We start from the raw sequence: 22,747 nt of genomic DNA, 5'->3' as shown, positions 1-22,747 counted from the left end.
GGGAGTTGAAGATCTTTCTGACAGCTTCCTCTGCCAAACGTTTCCAGCAAACCCTCAGCACACATTTGGGCCTGCCAGGTCTGTCCAGCATCCTTCCCCGCCATCTGATCCAACTCACCACCAGGTGGTGATCAGTTGACAGCTGAGCACGTTTCTTCACCCGACTGTCCAGAACATATGGCCGCAGGTCAGATGATACAACTATAAAGTCGATCATCGAAATGCGGCCTAGGGTATCCTAATGCCAGGTGTACTTGTGGACACCCTTATGCTCGAACATGGTGTTCGTAATGGACAAACTGTGACGGGCACAGAAATCCAATAACTGAACACCACTCGGGTTCAGATCAGTGGGGCCGTTCCTCTATCATGCCTCTTCAGGTCTCACTATCATTACCCACGTGAGTGTTGAAGTCTCCCAGCAGAACAATAGAGTCCCCAGAATGAATGTTCTCCAGCACCCCCTCTAGGGTCCCCAAGAAAGCATGGTACTCTGTACTGCTGTTCGGTGCATAAGCTCAAACAACTGTCGGAGCCCTTTCCCCAACCCGAAGGCGCAGGGAAATTACCTCTCATCCAATGGGGTAAACCCCAACGTACAGGCGCTAAGCCGGGGGGCTATGAGTAAGCCCACTCCTGCCTTACGCCTCTCACCCTGGGCAACTCCAGAGTGAAAGAGCATCCAGCCCCTCTCAAGGAGATTGGTTCCAGAGTCCATACTGTGTGTCGAGGTGAGCCCAACTATATCTAGCCGGTACCTCTCAACCTCACGCACCAGCTCAGGCTCTTTTCCCACCAGAGAGGTTACGTTCCATGTTCCAAAAGCCAGTTTCAGTAACTGAGGATTAGAACGCCAGGGCCCCCGACCCCGGCTGCCATCCGATCCACAATGCACCAGACCCAGATTACTATCTCTCCCACAGGTGGTGGGCCCATGGGAGAGTAGACCCATGTTACTCCTTGGGGCTGAGCCCGGCCAGACTCCATGAGTGAAAGTCCGGCCACCAGGTGCTCGCCAAGGAGCCCCTCCCCCAGGCCTGGCTCCAGGTTGAGGCCCCGGTAACCCTGCTCCGGGCAAGGGAGGCTGTGTCCCTGTTCTTAATCTATTCATCTTGGTCTTAATGGATCGCTCTTTGTCTGGCCTATCACCTAGGACCAATTTGCCTTGGAAGACCCTACCTGGGGCTATTGCCCCCGACAACATAGCTCCTAGGCTCACGCAGGGACGCAAACCCCTCCACCACAATAAGGTGGTGATCCATGGAGGGGTCAATAGATTTGAAAAAAAAAAGATATGAGACTAAAATTAAGATTTGAATCTGTAAACAAAATATCTGCAATTGAAAAATATACAGGAAAGTGACAATTGAAAATAAAATATTTTTTCCAAAACATAAAATAATTGAATCAAAATTCTGTTTAAATGGGAAAAAAATCAAACTACACTTTTTTAAATTTTCAGTTTCAGATTTTTTATTTTTTTTTTTCAAATGAACAGAACTTTTTACCCTAATATAGCTCCATAAGACTTGTGGTATTCAGACCCACACTCAATGGTGTATAAAATACAAAGTATATAATAAATACTTTCTTCGCACACATGCTATAAATCTATAAAGAAAATAACACACACAAACTGCAGACTCATATGACTTTGATTCCTGTTCTTTATCTCTTTTAGGGAAAAAAAAAACAAAAATAAAACGTCCCTTTGGAAGTCTTCTCCAGCTGCTGGTGCTTAAGAGAATTCAACTTTACATTCACAAGTACATCAAGAAATATCAACAAGAGGAATATACCACAATGACCAAATTAGGAACGACTAAATGGCAGCATGCAGTGTTTGAAATCTCCAGTTGTCAGGAATCATCCTCGGATATACCCCACATTACCGCATCTGGCAGAAAAACAAAGAAACGAAAAGACAAACAAATATTTTCCCTGTTCAGAATGTGGGAGTAATTTTACTAAACAGAATAGACTTAAACGACACCAGCACATTCACACGGGAGAGAAACCATATTCCTGTTTAGAGTGTGGGAGAAGATTTACTTCAAAATTTTCTCACCAAAGACACCAACGCATTCACACAGGAGAGAAACCGTATCAGTGCTCAGAGTGTGAGAAGGGTTTTACTGAACAGTGTAGTTTTAAACGACACCAACGCATTCATGCAGGAGAGAAACCGTATGAGTGCTCAGTGTGTGGAAGGGGTTTTACTAAACAGAGTAGTCTCAGACGACACCAGCTCACTCACACAGGAGAGAAACCATATCAGTGCTCAGAGTGTGGGAAGGGTTTTACTGGACCCAGTAATCTCCGAACACACTGGCGCATTCACAAAGGAGAGAAACCATATTCCTGTTCAGAGAGTGGGAAGAGTTTTACTGACAAGGGGAATCTCGACAAACACAAACGCATTCACACAGGAGAGAAACCGTATGAGTGCTTACAGTGCGGGAAGAGTTTTACTGAGCGCAGTCATCTCCAAGCACACGAGCCCGTGCACACAGAAGAGAAAATTTCCTGTTCAGAATGTGGAAGAAAGTTTAAAAATCAGAATTCTCTCAAAATACACCAGCGTCTTCACACAGGAGAGGAACCATTTTTCTGTTCAGAGTGTGGGAAGAGGTATAATTTTCTGCATTCTCTCAAAATACACTGGCGCAGTCACACAGGAGAGAAACCGTATCACTGTTCAAGCTGTGGGAAAAGTTTTGTTCGACACAGTGAACTCCATCGACACAAGCGCCTTCACAGAAATTAGAAACTATTCCTCTTCAAAGTTTATGGAAGAGGTCTATCATTAATGTGACTGAACTTTTTTGAGCTAGATGACATAACACTCCTTGCCAGTCATCAGAGCCATCAACTTTCAAATGTTTTTATAAATGCATACATGGGGCCATTGAGACAGAGCCCTCTCTTTTTCTTTTTTTCTCTCTGTGTATTAATGTAAAACACACACATATACACACACAAAGAGACATTTTAAACCTTATTTATTTACTAAATCTCAGAAAAAATATTGATGTATTGAAATATATCGAGATAGAACAGGGCTGGATATGGAGTAAGGCTATATCGCTTATATTGATATTTTAAGTTTTTAAAAATCTAATTCTCATACAGGGCTCTCACACACACACACAATGGAGCTGAGTAACACAGGCAAGGCAAGTTTATTTATAGAGCACCTTTCATACACAGTGGCAGTTAAAAGTGCTTTACTGAGCGATACAGAAAAATTACAGAAGAATTTAAAAAGTGAAAGAAAATAAAAAAAATTAGAAATGATCAAATAGAATTAAAACAGAATATATAATAAAAATAAAATAAAAATGATGAAATGCTGTGTAGTAAAATTTAAAACAATAAAAACAGTGTGAAAAAGAAGAACAGCGATTACAACAGCAGCACAAACTTCTGTATGAAGCTGTTAAACACCGAGGTGCTGCTGCTTCTATTCTGAAGTATTCACGTCCCAGTACAGTTCCCTAAACCAGTTCAGAGAGCACTGCAAGTTTCATTAGCTAACGCTGTGCCTTACGAAAAGAGGTGTGGTACTAAAGCGGTAGTTTACTACAGAGAAATAGGGTATGATCCCCGTCTTAACAGTAGAGCCAAAGGCTGATTAAACTCCTGACACACAATAACAGTATATAAATAAAATAAACAAAAATAATAATAATGTTCCAGTCGCAATTTCTTTGCATGAGAAACGCTGCCTAATGTGTACATTTAAGTCCGACAGACCCTTTCCAACCGGCTCGTGAGAGTAAAACGTTTTGCCTTGACGAAAGACATGGTCAAGTCTCACCTGTGAGCCATATTTGAGCACCACTATCCATTTTCTTGAAGATTGGGAGATTAAAATGCGTGTCTGCAGACGAGCTATTTTCCACTGGGATACCACACTGGGAGCGCAGAGCCGAAGCCTGTTCTTAAAAGCACTTTATTACAGATGCTGTAGGTCTGTAAATTAATTAAGTTATTTGTCATGTACTTCAGTCTTTATTTTGATAAATAAAAATGCTTTCCTGATATCTTTTTTGCTTTGCTTTTAAACTGATTTTTTTTCAATAGACAGTAATGTGGAAAAGTTAATGAAAACCTTTGTCTTAAACATATTTAAACATGGACATTTGATTTTCATTTGAATATTGAGAGATGAGGTTGAAAAAACTGAATGTTCTGTTTATAAAATGTTCATAAACCATTTTTTCACAACATATATTGTATTCAACTAAAATATATTGAGATATGACTTTTTGTGCATATTGCCCAGCCCTAATGATGACTGAAATGGAATTTTTTATTTTTTCATTCAGTCTGTTTACATGTTTTGTTATTTGCACAAAGTACCAGACGTACAGGAGGAAGCACTTTGGTGAAGTCTTCTTCACAGGAAACTGACTTTTAAAGAACAAATCAACTGTTTGCTATTTTTGCTCTGTATGTTTTCTGTTTACAGTTTAATAGCACAGCTATGAGACTTTTGTTACGCAGGAAAATAACACTTTTATTTAAGGAGCATTATTATTTTATTAATTTTGAGCAATTTCTCATGTACATCTACAGCTGAATGTTAATAAAAGTTTCTGTGTGACATTTGGGACATGTAGCTTTGACTCAGAAATGCCTTTTTGTTATTACCTCATGAGAAAAAAATATATAATATTGAGATATATATCATATATCACCACTCAGCTAAAAAATATTGAGATATTATTTTTGGTCCATATCGCCCAGCTCTACCTTAGAGCAAACAACATATTTAGAATTTCTTATGAATACAGAATTCCTGTAATGTTGCTGTGAGGACTTTGTGGCCTTTAGATACATAAACATCAATGAGATCAGGTGCTGACTTTGGGTGGTTATTTCTGGATCAGAAACACCACTTCATCTTGTCACTATTGTACTGGTTGCTGTGCCATCACATAGAAGAACAGTACCACAGCTCCACAGCACAATGATGGACTTTATATCACTCTAGTCCATAATTAGCATTGAGCATGTGGAACTTGGCTCATGTGCAGCTGCTTTAGCATGTGCTGTTTTGTTGTTGCTTCTTTTCTCCATATTTTCTCTATGCATTACACACTTTCATTTATGTTATTTAGTTATCATTACACTAATATAGCACCTCTTTAGATACACAAGAACGCTCAATCCATACACACACTGGCGAGAAAAGGCAGCCAAACACACACACAGTGTACTCTCAACCAGAAATCGCACAAAGGACACAGCGACAACATGGAAACTCCACTCTGATGAGACTTGATCCCAAGATCCCAGCGCTGAGAGTTTGTGATCGACACCAAGCCACCGCAGCCCAATGTCCACAGTAGCTGCAATCTTTTACTTGCTATTGCAAGGTCCTTTGCAAAAACATCAGTTGTAAAAAGTGTTATATAAATACATTTTGATTGATTGATGGATAGACTATATCCAGAGCTTGATTCCACACCTTTCCCCCATTTGGGTGTTACTGGGGTGTATATTAATGTGTTCTCATGAATATAAAAATTAATGTGAACCAAAATGACATTAACAGCCACTAGGATATCAGACATCCATCAGAAAAAGGCCTTTAAAAAGTCTCAAATTCAACTTCATTTGGACTGTGGGCCACCGTCAGAGGAGTCTGTCTTTTCCCCGATTTTGATGAAGAAACGAGCTCCATTTAGGACAGCTGTTTAAAATGGAGCCTGCGCCTTTAAAATAGAGCTTGTGCGAGCAGCAGTCTGACCTTCTGCCGCCCACTCTGGACACGCCCCATAGTAACCCCTGAAAACGGCTATTAGCCAATCAGAGAGCAGCTTGGATGAAGTTCCAGCCAATGGTAGCGCAGAAGGCGGGCGTTATGGGAGTGAACTGTGTGAAGAGAAAGCAGCAGAAGGAGAGCGGTGTGTTGGAGCTGAAATCAGGACGTGTTTTTACTGAAGGAAGAGTGCTGTGTAAGACTTTTCCACACTGTTTACACAGGGTTTGGGACTCTCTCTCTCTCACAGGAACGGGCGGAGACATGTTGTAAAATGGGGGAAATGTGGGAGCTTGGGCCGTGTACAGTCAGTATGAGGTGTTTACCAGCTCCACACAGCCCAGTGTTTACAGAAGAAGAGGGGATAGTATTCTGACTGGATGAGTTTACTCCATTTCATTTAAAAAATCTTAATCTTAAATGAAATCAAACTTTTCGTTAAAAAACGAAGGATGGCTGTGTTTTTATTGTGATTGACTTTATGCTTATTTTTTTTAATTGGGTACCTTTTTAAGCTGCAGCCGGTCAGATCTGGATACATCAGGACCCATCACATCAAATTTCCAACAGGTCTCACTCCTCACTGTTTTATCACTGTCCAGTATACCTCCTTTTATTGGAATGGAAACTGCTAGAGTGGAGAGAACGTCTTTAGAAAAGCTTTTATACATTTACCTAGAGATTTAATTGAAATAAAGAAGGTAGATAATTTCCCCCTTTCTAAAATTTGAAATAGTTTCAAACACAGCTGTTATGAGAATATATTTGGCACTGGGAGGGTACAATGCTTCCCAGAGTTCAATGTAATTTTTTGTAATATGAACAAGACTTTTGCCTAATGATCGTGTTTTTAAACTGCTTTGAAAAACAATTGTTTTTTAGTCTGCACCCTTTAGCCCCTTTCCTGAATAATTTGTTATGGCATTTTAAAATATTTTTCGAGCTTTGAGAGAATGTTTGTAGTGAGGATAAATGGCATAATTAAGTAAATGTTTTATTTTTGCATTGACACTTGAACATATCATTGTTTTATTTATTTACACATTCTTTAATTTGAATTTAATTCTTTAATATCCTGATAGAGACACACATCAGCTGCAATCTCACATGATTTTGATTTTTTACTCTGGCTTTTCCTCTTCTAGTCTTCTGCTGCTCCTGGTGTCCAAGACCGTTCTACGTTACTTCCACAGAGGAATATTCCACAATGTTGAAATCAGAAGAGATAAAATTTGAGGATACAGTGTGTGAAATCTCCAGCTCTTATGAATCATCTTCAGATACACCCCACACTAGCAAATCTGGCAGAAAAACAAAGAAAAGAAAAGACAAACAGAAAAACTTTACCTGTTCAGAGTGTGGGAAGAGTTTTACTAAACAGAGTAGTCTTAGACGACACCAGCACATTCACACAAGAGAGAAACCATATTCCTGTGTAGAGTGTGGGAAAAGATATACTTCAAAGGCTTGTCACCAAAAACACCAGCTCATTCACACAGGAGAGAAACCGTATCAGTGCTCAGAGTGTGGGAAGAGTTTTACTAAACAGTGTGATCTTAGACGACACCAGCGCTTTCACACAGGAGAGAAACCATATTCCTGTTTAGAGTGTGGAAAAACATTTACTTCAAAGGCTTCTCAACAAAGACACCATCGCATTCACACAGGAGAGAAACCGTATCAGTGCTCAGAGTGTGGGAAGGGTTTTACTGGACCCAGTAATCTCCAAACACACCGGCGAATTCACACAGGAGAGAAACCATATTCCTGTTCAGAGTGTGGGAAGAGTTTTGCTAACAAGAGTAATCTTGACAAACACAAGCGCATTCACACAGGAGAGAAACCGTACGAGTGCTCACAGTGTGGGAAGAGTTTTACTGACCGCAGTCATCTTCAAGCACACGAGCCCGTGCACACAGAAGAGAAACTGTATTCCTGTTCAGAATGTGGAAGAAAGTTTAAATATCAGAATTCTCTCAAAATACACCAGCGTCTTCACACAGGAGAGAAGCCATATATCTGTTCAGAGTGTGGGAAGAGGTATAATTTTCTGAATTATCTCAAAATACACCAGCGCCTTCACACAGGAGAGAAACCGTATTACTGTTCGAGATGTGGGAAAAAATTTTTTGGGCTGAGTAATCTTCAGCATCACAAGTGCCTTCACAGAAAATAGAATCTCTTCCTTTTCAGAGTTTACAGAAGAAGTCTATCACTAACATGATTGAACTTTTTAGAACCAAAGGACATAACCCTCCTTCTTGCCATCAGAGACCTCCATGAAACCGCCCCCTCATATCAGAAACGGGATAAAAAATAGGTTTCTTTTAGTAGTGCTGCATTTGTGCTCGTTTGTGCTGCAAAAATCATTGTTTTTGCTGGTACCATTTTTGAAGAATAAGACATTATCTTATTACCTGTAACGTAAGGCAGCCAATGGAAGCAAATCTGTCTCATTAGACTTTGAAATATTACTCCCTTGAATTAGTAGCACTGATTTGTTTTTTTGCACTGAAATTTTGCATCTGCATATAATTGCTCTTGAATAGAACTCGTGAATTTTCAAGAACACATTTTCAGTTATTATTCAAGGTTAATAAATTCAGATAAAAAAATTCAAGCTCAAAAAAATTGAAACAATATATTTTGGAAGTTGGTCAAATTCGGTAGGCAATATTCAGATGCCAAAATACCAGTTACAAAAAATTCAGATACACATCCTGGACACCAACGATGAGCAATCGATTCATTAGGATTTTCTGTTTCACCTTAAATGCTGCACTAGGTTCATTCTGTCACTGCTAAATGGCGAAATACGAACACAACTTCCACACCGTGGAAGACTACACGTTTAGCTTCCTTCTGCGGATATTATCTTTTTATTTTCAAAGTGTCTCAAAAATCTGAAAGGCTCACTGAAGACACAATATAACAGACTATTGATATCATGAAGATGAAGAAAATGTACTTTGGAAATGTTTTTTGTAATGGCCCTGTGGACATAGCATGTGATATGACAGAAAGTTGTCTCATTCGTTAGTGCCTCATTTGTGCTGTTAAAATAAATATTTGTGCTCTTGTAATTATTTAATTATATAAGGAATATTTCTATACATGATGTCACTGCCCCCCAGGCCAAATCGCACTAAGGTGGTCTCATTATTGATCCATTTGTGCTGAAAAAAATAATATTTGTGTTTTGTGTTAGAATTACTTAATAAGTGATTATTAAGGAATTCTGATGATCAAGCTAAGGCTAAGAAATATTTATTTGAGCCAGTGACATCAAGCAGTGTCATCAACATCCAAATTGCACCAAATGGGTCTCAATTGTTAGCGCTGTGTTTTTTAATAGCACAAATGCAGCACTGATTAATGAGACCACTTTTGTGCAATTAGGACGTATGTCACTGGCTCAAGTACATATTTCTTAGTCTATAACTCCAGAAGTAAATAAGCACAAATATTTTTTTAAACGACACAAACGCAACAATATGGAATGAGAACACTTTGGAGCGATTTGGATATTGATGAGGGGGTGAATGATGTCACTCGTTGAATCTTTATTGGTGAATAACTGGCACGAAATAAAATGGCACAAACATTTATTTTAACAGCACAAATAAGGCACTAACGAATGAGACCACTTTGGAATTTGGCCTTGGCTTCACTGAACCCAGAAATATTACTCACACTTTCAGACATGGGGAATTAATTTATTAAACTTTAAGCCAAATCTGAGAAATAATTTAGGCCAATATTTTCTGATAATTTACCTGTAAATAGGAATAAAAATATCTGCCTTGTGTCTGTAATCTCTTGTATATGATCTGTGTATGAATAACTCTTATTTTGTAATGAGCAGAAAATGTTTTAGTTTTGGCCATGTGTCCTTTCTAATGTATTATATATTTAGAATAACTTATGAACACAGAATTCCTGTAACGTTACTGTGAAGATTTGATGGCCTTTGATAGATACATAAACATCAGTGAAGTCAGGTGCTGATGTTGGGTGATTAGTTCTGGATCAGAAACACCACTCCATCTTGTCCCAAATGTACTGGCTGGTGTGCCATCACACAGAAGAACAGTAGCTCATGTGCAGCTGCTTCACGGTGTCATGCTTTTTCATGTTTTTCTTTATGGATAACACACAATGTCTACAATAGCTGTAGTTCACAGTTGTATAAGTGCTATATAAATAATTTTTTATTGATTTTTAGACTATGTTCAGAGCTTGGTTCTACATCTTGGCCCTGTAAACATAGCATGTCATATGACAGAATGACATTATATATATATTGTTTATTTTTATTTATTTATTTTTCATATATTTAAAATAATGAATTCCAGAGTCGTGTGTGTGTGAGAAACTGTCCATGGTCATGAGTGATGTGTGTGAATGTGTGAATGTTTAAGCCTCAAATTCCCTCCAGTCACTTTTTTGGTCTATTTGTATAAGATAGAACTTATTTATTGTAAAAGTAATAATAATACTATGTCTTAATATGATTTGTTCCCAGAGAAAATGTCATCAGCCTGGGCCTGACTAAATACATTTTTTTTTTATGTGTGGCAATAGGACTGTATTTAGGATGAGAACTGCGGTGTCCCTACCTGATAGTATCTTTAACTCAGTCCCTCTGTTTAATATTTAAATATCTATTTAACATGCCTTTTATTTTCTGTTTTATTTTTACTGTTCAAGCAAATAAATAAGAATTAATTAATTTGAAATCTTTATATACCATACAATATATAATTTTATAATGTATAAAAGTTCTTTAAAGTATTTTAAACTGCAGAGACCTTTAGGATCAAATGAACAAACTAAACAGCAATTGAGAAAAGGAAGAAAGGAAATATTTTGTACGTTTTTGGCTTGTTTTGTGTGTTGTGAGGATAAACAGTTTGTTACTTTCTGTATTTGGTGCTATTCATTTGTCCGTGATGCGATTAAAAAGCAATGTGTGTAGCATTATTATGTTCACATCGAACAGTCCCTTTTGTTCACCGCGGTTCACTGAATCTGGATCTCAAATTAAACTGCATTTAGACTGAGGGCCACCATCAGGGAAACCTGTCTTCTGAATTATCCTGTGTCCACTGGGTGGACTTCAGGGTGACCACCTCCAGACAGACAACATGAAGGACAAGTAGCAAGTGTAAGTGAGACAATGTGGGACAGACTGAATAACTTTAAGCATAAGATATAATGTATGAATAATTTACTAAGAAACATTTAAAAAGATTAAGACATTAATCACCTGACCCAAAAGATAGCCCAAAGGTCCATGTAACATGTATTAGTTCAAATTCTTTTCAATTTGAGGCTAAATACAAATATATGAACTTGGGTTTAAAACTTAATTTTTCATTTGATATATTAAGAAAATAATGTGTTGTTCTTTGTTTTTCCAATTTTCAAATTTTTCATTTCTCAAATTCTGAATTTCAGAAGAAAAAAATAACGCTTTATTCCATTTTCTCATTTTTCATTTTACTGCACCTTGTGATGAAAATGATAAGACTGTAACTTTGGGGGGGAACCGGGAGGGGGGTATACACCACGTCTGCGTGTGATTGGCCGACATGTCACTGAGAGCGGACTTATACTGGTCAGAAAGCGGAAGAAGCTGTATGAATGAATTAATAATATTTGTCATAGATAAATATATCTTGTATGAAATAAAGCAAATATAATCTAAAAACAAGCCAGTGGTGGAGGAATATTGTAGATTTCTTTATAAACTAATTTACATCCCATTTAGTATTGTTAAAATACTAATGGTTGCATTACCACAAGTCTCTCACATGACAGAATAATCAATCAGGTGATCCTCCAGTTCGGTGACTTTGGTGATAGACGTCCTTCGCTGTTTGATTGAACATCAGGGTTTTACTTGTAGAGAATTACAACATGTTCTACAGCCAAAACAAGGGTTTGAAAGAAGTACTTAATTGATTTACCAGTTCTGTGCAGCGCGAGATAATCATCATTTTGACCATTTGAAACTTAGAAGAGATGGTGTGTCACAGGACAATCATGACAGGAATGTTGAGAATGTCTGCTGGATTTAGGCTGGGTGAAAAGAGCATCAGATGTGCATTAGCTGAAATGACTATCACTGTATATACTTAAATGAGGGAAGGCACAGCAAGGCAAACAAATCCACATGTGTACTATGCTGAGTATGAAACAATTAATTTTGGTGTGACTCAGATCTTAGCATGTAATGGTTTCAGTGGAAAGATTCTGGGCATTTCAGTAATGCCTACCAAAAACAACCTAACGATATATAATGAGTTTTTTTTTTTTTTGTGAAATCTGCATCAAACATTGACAAGAAAAATTTGATCAACTTGAAAATTTTTTATCTGTCTTTACCAACAAAAAAACCTCCAGGCCTATCCAGAGCCAATCAAGACAGAACCACTGTGCAGAAAGAAAGTGGGTTGAAGTGAATGCACGTGTCAGTTATCCTATCAAACATGCACTGTGCAACCTGGCCAGTGATGGTTTGCTGAAACAGGCATGGAATTCTGCGACCCTGAAGATGGTTGTCCTGGCCTCCAGTGTCAAAGGGAGGAGCTCTTCTCAAATTCATACCTCAACTTTGAAGAAATATTTTGCAGTGCTGTTGTGGGTCGTATTGACTTGTTCAGAGATGCTCCCCTGACATTTATTGACATTACTCAAAGGTTAGAAGAATAAGAAGGTCTATGCTGTAATGGTATTTTTTATATGTCTCTGTTGAAAGACCCTGTCTGATGGTTTTATCTGTATATTAATTTCTAATCGTCAACAGAACTCAGAAACTAAGTGTAGGTTCGAGGTCAGTGCTTTATCAGAACAAAACATTCTGTCCCTCATCTTGTTTATCAAACTGGGATGTCTCTAAGGAAACTAAGCTTGAAGAAACATCGAGTGATTATCTTATGCTTATGACATATAAACTATAAACTCTCTGTGAAAACATCTTCTTTTTAAACATTCACATAGTACTCTGTGCTTTTTTGTGTTGACCACCTTAAGGTTAATAAACTACTTACTACTTTCTAATTGCAAATGCTCTGTTAGATTCCAATTCTTAATACTTGTACTTATTTTCTCCACCGCATGCAGGATGTGCAGTTGGATCATTACATGATTTTGGTAGTGTTATTAGTGTTAGCTTACAGATATACTTTGCGTTTGATTGTTTGCCATGTTTACCTTGTTAATGTTCATTTTAATTTCATTAATGCAACACCAAGCATTGAAGATACTTTCTTTTTTGACAGCAACAATATGCAAGTTACACGTTAAGCAATTTTGGTTGTTAAGAGTTATTGTTAAGAACTACTGAATATGGTCATGTTTTATTGGACATGAAAACAAGTCTCAGACGTTGAAAACTGCAGTGAACTTTTAATATGCAACCAGAACAGCAAAAACTGACAACATTGTCAGAAAGATACCTCTCAATACAAACGCCGCAACCTGCGACCTGACCACAACAAGTAGCAATGACTTTGGAATATCAAAACAAATTTGGCATGTCATCGCTTGGCAAAGAGCTTTAGTAATACACATCTGCAACATTTTCAGTAATAGTATCTAGCATCTGAAGCTTGACATTACCCTAGCTCACTAACTTTTGAGTTGATTCACCAAAGTAACTTCAGACCTGATGACAAACTGTTGATCTCTAACTTGATGAACATGCTTCTCTCTGCATTTTCTGTCCTGTAATATGACAAACCATTTACAAAGCAACTTTTATGAGAATTCATTATGAAGTGATTTTATCATACTTTAAAATGAAATGACTTTAGCATACACATGACCTAAATAAATCCAAGTTTTTTGTCTGTTTTTATTACACTATCCTATATTAGAAAATAGAATTTGAAAAAAAATTCCTGCGGGGGCTGTTATGAATACCATTTCTTTTTTGCTGCTGGCAGGTCAGGTCTGTGGCGTTTCATCAGGTCACAGCTGACTTCAGTGCACACCCCTTCCAGCTAGGGACTTTACAGAACACAATAAAAAAAATATTTTTAGAACGGGCAGCACGGTGGCGCAGCAGTGTCGCAGTCACACAGCTCCAGGGGCCTGGAGGTTGTGGGTTTGATTTCCGCTCCGGGTGACTGTCTGTGAGGAGTTGGTGTGTTCTCCCCGTGTCCGCGTGGGTTTCCTCCGGGTGCTCCGGTTTCCTCCCACAGTCCAAAAACACACGTTGGTAGGTGGATTGGTGACTCAAAAGTGTCCGTAGGTGTGAATGTGTGTGTGTGTCTGTGTTGCCCTGTGAAGGACTGGCGCCCCCTCCAGGGTGTATTCCCACCTTGTGCCCAATGATTCCAGATAGGCTCTGGACCCACCGCGACCCTGAATTGGATAAGCGGTTACAGATAATGAATGAATTAATATTTTTAGAACGGCTTCAAAATTATTTATTAAAGGAAACCAATAATAACTCAAGCACATACTCTTTACCTTTGGTTTCAGAGGAATCAGCTATTTCCAGGCCTTTGCAGTCACAAATGGTGTTTCTGATACTAACTATGTGAAGATGCTTTGTGACAACGTCAGTTGTAAAAGGCGCTATATAAATAAATTTGATTTGTAATCTTCTTCAGAATTTATGTACTCCTTCACAAGATTTGCCACACCTTTCACACAGAGCCCCTCAGTAAGGGTGATATGAATGGAACCTGCACAGAGAAACAGTTTATTTTATTGTGATTTTTTACAATAAAATGTATCCCTGTTTCTAACTACATTTGTGTAAACAAAAATATGTGCTATTCAAAAGACTAGTACTTAATTTAAGATTTAAAGTGAAAGTGTTAAGACTTAAGATTGTATACATGTGCTATAATATTAACAAATTGTGTATAAACACAAAACAAAAACATTTTGTTGTTTTTAAAATACATGACAAACAGGTAAAATCACTATACTAATAGATTGTTATTGTCTGATTGTGATGTGGTGAAGCGGCTGCACTGAACTCAGTCCTACAGAAATCAATACAACTTAAAATGGTTTCCTTCAGAAAAATGCACACTACCTAATTTTGGACAGGTTTAATGATGTATTTTAGTTAAATGAGACACCTAATTATAGAGGAAATGTGTATATTTCCTCTATAATGGGGAACAGAATTGAAAAATTTGAAAATGGTATAAACAAAGAAAACCCATTATTTTCTTAATATACCAAATGGAAAAATTAGGTTTTAAACTCAATGTCCTATATTTGTATTTAGCCTCAGACAAATCAAGAAACTGAACTGATAAACATTACATGAACCCCCAAAGTTGCTACAGTTTAAGGCCTATGCCTATACAAGACAAAACTCTAATTTTGCAACATATTGTCTTTATTGAGGCTATCAAATTAATCAACATCTCAGAGTCTGGAAAAATGACTTGGGCTAATTTGTTATTCCAGTTGGTAAAGCGATATGAATGTTGTACTGCATGATAAATGCTTGTCACTTCAAGTTGGGGTCATTTGGTTAAATGAAAAATGATAGCATCAATTTGCATGTTTCTTGTTGTGCTCTTGTCCTGTGAGACTCACATGCACCATGTCACGTCGCATCATATTCTCCACCATGCCCAACAGAAAAACTGCTTTTATATAAAATGCTAAAAGCTCCCTGCTTCACCATCCGCTGGTCTTAACCAGGCATATATTGTGCTCCATTCACTACTGCAACCTCATTTTCCCATTTTTGTGGCCACACTGGCTATGGCTGCCTACACTGACAAAGAATAAACCTATCCACAGGTTTGTACATGTTTTAATTTTTCAATTAGGTGGGTTCAAATGAAAAAGTGGGAAAAAGGGTAAAATTGCAAAGTTGTACAGTAAAAAATAAAAAGTAAAAAGTTGTACAGTACTACAACATAAAGCGGGACAGGTGCTCACCCTAGTGGACTTGGGTGAGGGGCTCCATTTAGGGTAGGTTTAATATGGAACCTGCTTGTTTAAGAGTTTGTGCGAGTAGCAGTGCAGTGTAACATGCTGCCGCCCACTCTGCTGTGGACACGCCCCATAGTAACCCTCTGACAACGGGTACTGACCAATCAGTGAGCAGGAGCCTATGGTAGCGCAGGAGGCGGGCGTTACGGGAGTGAACTGTGTGTGAGGAGAAAGCAGCAGAAGGAGAGCGGTGTGTTGGAGCTGAAATCAGGACGTGTTTTTACTGAAGGGAAAGAGCTGTGTAAGACATTTCCACACTGTTTACACTGGGTTTGGGACTCTCTCTCTCACAGGAACATGCGGAGACATGTTCTCTTTTTGAAGAGGAGTTTGTAAAATGGGGGAAATGTGGGAGCTTGGGCCGTGTACAGTCAGAATGAGGTGTTTACCAGCTCCACAGAGCCCAGTGTTTACAGAAGAAGAGGGGGAGAGTATTCTGACTGGATGAGTTTACTTTGAAGATAAAAATGTTCTTTGGACCGTTCTTAAAGTATTTAAAATTTACCAACTCATGAGAAAATAACAAAAAGGTCCAAAATACACCCTCCCTCTTCTTACGAGAGAGTCGCAGACACCAGTCGAGTGAAGTTCAAAGCAAATCAAAGTATTTATTTAACAATATTGGATCCAGGAGAACTAACACATTGAGAACAGTGTGATACCCCTCCCAAGTAAAGCTCTGACCTCTCCCCCATCTGACTCCAACAGTTATACCCCAGATGACGTATAGCCTGTGGTGAGGTGTTTCTGGCTGATTAGCGTATATTAATATGCATAATTTCATGTGTTAGTACTCAGCTCTTCACGTGCAATATTCAGGTGCCTGTTGTGACCCTGAAGACATTCTTTATCTGGCCAGGCTGACAATGGGCCTCTCTTCCCAGCACTTTTTCTCAAGAGACTAAAATTTAGGGAGTCCGAAATATACACTTCAAGGCCACAAACAGAAGCTACCGATCAGCGCCTCCGTGACCAACACTATGATGTCAGTGTGTTACAATCCTGGAGTGCACATCTGTTCAAGGTTAGACGTTAAGAATTAAAAATGGGTAAATATCAAGTTATCATGCCATATAGTGAAGTTAGCTTATAATATGTCTTTAGGAGTAATTATCATATGAGTTAGTAGTGCAGAATCAAGCAAAAAAATGTTTAACTACATGTGTAAGTAATTCATAATGTAAATACTGGTTAGTCATTCATATAAATACATATAGGGTACAGGATTTCACACAATGAGTATGTAGTTATAAATGCTAATTTAACTAATCATCATTTAAGGATATTTGTCAACAAACACAAAGTAATAAAATTGTTTTCTACAACAACTTCAACATGGATTCATTAAAAATTAGCTTGAGAACAGTTGTGTTTTTACTGTGATTTGTTTTATTCAAATTATTGTTTAAATAAAACGTGTTGAAATGTGTGTACCAGTTTAATTGGGTACCTTTTTAAGCTGCAGCCGGTCAGATCTGGATACATCAGGACCCATCACATCAAATTTCCAACAGGTCTCACTCCTCACTGTTTTATCACTGTCCAGTATACCTCCTTTTATTGGAATGGAAACTGCTAGAGTGGAGAGAACGTCTTTAGAAAAGCTTTTATACATTTACCTAGAGATTTAATTGAAATAAAGAAGGTAGATAATTTCCCCCTTTCTAAAATTTGAAATAGTTTCAAACACAGCTGTTATGAGAATATATTTGGCACTGGGAGGGTACAATGCTTCCCAGAGTTCAATGTAATTTTTTGTAATATGAACAAGACTTTTGCCTAATGATCGTGTTTTTAAACTGCTTTGAAAAACAATTGTTTTTTAGTCTGCACCCTTTAGCCCCTTTCCTGAATAATTTGTTATGGCATTTTAAAATATTTTTCGAGCTTTGAGAGAATGTTTGTAGTGAGGTGTCACGCCTTCGTCTCGTCATGTCTGTTGTCCCCGGCCATGTGCTTTTAGCACATGGCTATGTTTTGTTTATGTCCTTGTCTCTGCCCTCGTCCCGCCGCCTCGTCAGTCATTTGTTAACCCGTCCCCTCGTTATCTGTCCAGGTGTGTCTCGTTTGTGTTAGTATTTAAGCCCTCTTGTCTCGTGTCCTGTTTGTCGTTCATTTCACATTCTCATTTCTCCTTTGTCATGTCGGTCATGTTATCTGTCTGTCTCCGTAGTTTCCCTCGTCGTCGTTTCGTTTCCCAGTCTAGTCTGTCTCTGTGATAGTTTTGTTTCATTTCGTGTTTTGTTGTTTCCTTTGTATCTTGTCTTTGTTTTGCTTTATTAAACTGTCCGCGTTTTAGCAAATGCGTCTGCCTCAGTCAGTCCGCTCCGTGATTCCTGACATGAGGATAAATGGCATAATCAAGTAAATGTTTTATTTTTGCATTGACACTTGAACATATCATTGTTTTATTTATTTACACATTCTTTAATTTGAGTGTATATGGAAAGAAAAGTGAAAAATATAATCATATCCTGATAGAGACACACATCAGCTGCAATCTCACATGATTTTGATTTTTTACTCTGGCTTTTCCTCTTCTAGTCTTCTGCTGCTCCTGGTGTCCAAGACCGTTCTACGTTACTTCCACAGAGGAATATTCCACAATGTTGAAATCAGAAGAGATAAAATTTGAGGATACAGTGTGTGAAATCTCCAGCTCTTATGAATCATCTTCAGATACACCCCACATGGCATAATCAAGTAAATGTTTTATTTTTGCATTGACATTTGAACATATATCATTTTATTTATTTACACATTCTTTAATTTGAGTGTGTACCAAAATAAAGGGAAAAAATAATCATATCCTGACAAATAAACACACATCAGCTGCAATCTCACATGATTTTGATTTTTTAACTCTGGCTTTTCCTCTTCTAGGAAAAGAAGAACATCCCTTCGTGAGTCTTCTGCTGCTGGTGACCAAGACCGTTCTACTTTACCTGCACAGATTCATGAAAGAACATTGCACAATGTCGAAATCAGAAGAGATTAAATGTGAGGATACAGTGTGTGGAAGCTTCAGTTCTCAGGAATCATCCTCGTATACACCCCACACTAATACAGCTGACAGTAAAACACAGAGAAGTTCTGACAAACAGAAAACTTGCTCCTGTTCAGAGTGTGGGAAGAGTTTTACTCAACAGAGTCATCTCCAAAGACACCAGTGCATTCACACAGGAGAGAAACCATATTTATGTTCAGAGTGTGGGATGAATTTTGCGAGATTGAATTATCTGCATGAACATCAGCGCATTCACACTGGAGAGAAACCCTATTCCTGTTCAGAATGTGGGATGAATTTTGCCAGAATTGGTTGCCTCAAACAACATCAGCGCATACACACAGGAGAGAAGCCATATTACTGTTTACATTGTGGGATGAATTTTGTGAGACTCAGTTATCTCAAAGGACATCAACGTGTTCACACAGGAGAGAAACTGTATTGCTGTTCAGAATGTGGGAAAAGCTTTACTATACAGAATTCTCTCAAAATACATATGCACATTCACACAGGAGAGAAACTGTATTCCTGTTTAGAATGTGGGAAGAAGTTTGGTATTTATATTTCACTCCAAAGACACCAGCGCATTCACACAAGAGAAAAACTATATTCCTGTCCAGAGTGTGGACAGAGTTTTACTCAACACAATTCTCTCCAAAGGCATCAACGCATTCACACAGGAGAGAAACCGTATTATTGTTCAGAATGTGGGAAAGGTTTTACTCAGCAGTGATCTTCAAAGACACCAGCGCATTCACACAGGAGAGAAACCATATCAGTGCTCAGAGTGCGGGAAGAGGTTTACTGAAAGCAGTAATCTCCGAAGACACCAAGATGTTCACAAAGAAAATAAACTGTATTACTCTTCAGACTGTGGGAAGAGTTTTTGAAAAACTCACTGCGTTTAAAAAGAACTGAAGCAGTACCACTGCACGATATCTGAGAATACCTTCAGACAGCATATGGATATAAAAGATGATGAAGAAAAAATCTGAAATTGAAAATGAGAGAGTGAGTCAGCTATTGGATTGGAATGGCCAGGGATGTGAGTAGCCCTTAAAATTAATTGGTGCATGACTAAATGCCAAATGAGATGACGGAGAAGGAACATGAGTGGCAGTGACTTTTACCACCTTTTCTTAAATTTGCAAATGTTAAATTTACATTCAGTTTATTTTATTGCAATTAATTTAAAGGGAAATTATATTTTGGACTCAATTTCATGTTTCTATGGAGTGCCTAAATCAAGTAAATCACTATTTAAGTAGACATTTTACTAGATAGGTTCTTACTTGTACTTAAGTAATAATCCTAGTGGCTAATTTTACTTCTACTTGAGTAATTATTATTTCAAAGTACCAGTACATTTTCTTGAGTACAGGGTTTGGTGACTCAGCCCATCTCTAGATATTACAACTGTACAAATGGCACTGTTGAGCTTAATTTATCTAGATAATAGATACATTTTTCATTGTGACTATACCCCTCTGATTTGACCATGCACAAATGCCTTTAAGTAATGCCTTGCTATTCTTCATGACCAACCTTTCTTTTTGGGTGTCTTTTTCTGCTTTTTTGCTGCAACATGACCAGGGTCTTCCACATTGTTTAGAGACAGGGGACAAAATACAACAAGAATTAAGTTAATACTGTGAGCAATTAATATATATTAACAATTAAATGATAATTTAAATCTAATTCTAGACAAATGGAACTAACACAATCATTTTGAAATTATTGAGAGAGAAAGTCTTCTTTTGTTGGTACTAGAGGTGGGAATCACAGAGTATCTAAAAATACAATATTGTCATGATACATTGCTGACAATAACAATGATATCACAATGCTGCTATACTCAATATACTGCAAGACAATCCTCTATTATACATGACCATGTCTTTGTAACTGAAGAAGACACAATATTCCTAAACTGGCAAACAGCAGGAACTATGTATTTATTAGTGTTATTTTCACAGAATTTGACACCCAGTATGAAAATATACAACAAAGTGCATAGATTTCTAGCTTATGCCTCTTTAACACACAAACTGAAACTTGTCTAATTGTAAACATGCACCTACTTGATTAAGTAAAAATATCAATATTTGGCACTAATGTGTCATGTAATCTATCAAAAAGCAATACGATTTATCACAATATATATCATTTATATATTATCTTATTACAACAATTAAGCTTACAAATAGCCAAAAATCATCCTAATAACATATTTTCCACATCATATTTGTGAGGTATGTAACGTAAATCCAAAATAACCCACTTAGTTGAATATGTTTATGTTTACAATGCATTATTGTGGTTACATAGATGGAAACTTGAAATGATGCTTAAATGATAGGCTGCAACACCAATAAGGAAATGATTGTGGTCTTGTCCATTTTGATGAGCTAAGTAAAGCTCTGTCAGCCTTTAACTTTATGTATGAAGTTAGGTGCTTGATCCAGTATCATTATGTCAAATACCATTAGGTGCAAATATGCACACATGATGTAAATTTGAGAGTTAATTTTGAATGGATTTAGACATATCCCACCTTTTTATGTGTTCTTCCTGCTCCTTCTTGTTTTATCTAATGGGAAAAAAGAGACATCAGTCAAAAGCTATTTCTGTTTCATGCACAATGATACTGGTATTATATCAATATATATTATAGCTGCTTATTTAAAAATAATTTGCTTCAGCCCAATGCTTAAATTTGGTCAATATTTCAAACCAATATTGTCCTCTTGCTCTCACTTTTTGTGTGCCAGAAGAAGACTAAGTGGCACTGCCTATTCTACAGCAGGTTAGCTAAAATGTCTGACTGCAATGACTATTATATCATTCATTATCACTGCTTTTATCTTATGCTATATTCAAGATATCCCAGAAATGTAGTATTTATGAGACGAGATCTTATGAACAACACAAGAACAGCAAGGCTGTATTTACTAGTGGGAAACTTGAGGTAATTATAAATATGTGCACTGATCAGGCATAACATTAAAAGCACTGCCAGGGGTGATGTGAATAACATTGATTATCTTGTTACAGGGGGACAGTACTTGAAGTTGATATATTGAAAACAGTAAAAATGGTCAAGTGTAAGGATCTGTGTGACTGTGACAAGGGTCAGATTGTGATGGATAGACGACTGGGCATCCCTGCTTAAAGAAATTAAATAAATAAATAAAGAAGGTGGTGTGTTATGGAGTGTTCCAGGTATGCAGTGGGTAGTACATACCAAAAGTGGTCCAGGGATGGACAACCTATGAACCGATGACAGAGTTATAGGTGCTCAAGGCTCACTGATGTGCATGGGAAGCGAAGGCTAGCCTGTCTATTCTGACACCATTGAAGATCTACTGTAGCACAAACTGCTGAAAAAGTTAATGCTGCATTTGACAGAAAGGTGTCAGAGCACAAAGTGCATTACACAGCTTGCTGTGTATGGGGCTGCATTGGCACAGATCAGTCAAAGTGATCATCAGAACACAGAACACAAACACATCAGAACTAGACCATGGAGCAATAGAAAAGTGTGACCTGTAGAAGAGACAGTGACAAGATGCTGGACGAGGCAGTGTAATGCTCTGGACAATGTTCTGCTGGGAAACCTGGGGTCTTAGCATTCATGTGGGTGTTACTTCAATACATACCACCTACCTAAATATTAGTGCATACTTAATACACCACTTGAGGGCAATGTTGGTTTTTAATGTTGTGGCTGATCAGTGTATATTAGCATTAGAATCTGCAGATATATACATGTATAATATCAGATATTGGCATTGGCCTAGAACTCCCACATCGGCACATCCCTAATGACTTCACTGTAAATTACATTTGTAATGATTTTACATAAAACTACTACTGGACCCTAAGCTGCTGATGGTGGACCTGGCACTGCTGCAGTTGAATGATGAGCTGCTGCTGCCTTTGACCGCTGAGCTACTGCTGCTGCCTTTGACCGTTGAGCTACTGCTGCTGCT

At 37.8% G+C, this 22,747-nt stretch overlaps 1 protein-coding gene and 1 pseudogene across 1 annotated transcript; both read left to right on the top strand.

Moving 5' to 3' along the window:
- The window catches only part of LOC136691099 (zinc finger protein 585A-like), a 92,108-nt pseudogene extending 87,445 nt beyond the window's left edge, over positions 1 to 4,663 (top strand).
- Positions 4,664 to 5,850: 1,187 nt separating this feature from the next.
- LOC136691093 (zinc finger protein OZF-like) lies at positions 5,851 to 10,743 on the top strand. The gene is made up of 2 exons (XM_066663406.1): positions 5,851 to 6,340; positions 6,916 to 10,743. Exon 2 carries the CDS (start codon positions 6,978 to 6,980, stop codon positions 7,944 to 7,946), a length of 969 nt encoding a protein of 322 aa, XP_066519503.1. The 5' UTR covers positions 5,851 to 6,340; positions 6,916 to 6,977; the 3' UTR covers positions 7,947 to 10,743.
- The last annotated feature ends 12,004 nt before the right edge of the window (positions 10,744 to 22,747 follow it).

Source organism: Hoplias malabaricus, chromosome 3 (assembly GCF_029633855.1).
Source record: "Hoplias malabaricus isolate fHopMal1 chromosome 3, fHopMal1.hap1, whole genome shotgun sequence".
Lineage (NCBI taxonomy): Eukaryota > Metazoa > Chordata > Actinopteri > Characiformes > Erythrinidae > Hoplias > Hoplias malabaricus.
This window is presented reverse-complemented; position numbering and strand designations above follow the sequence as displayed.

What these genes read in the sequence shown, in the direction of transcription:
- LOC136691093 (XM_066663406.1), top strand. Translation starts at nt 6,978, where the DNA reads ATGTTGAAATCAGAAGAGATAAAATTTGAGGATACAGTGTGTGAAATC.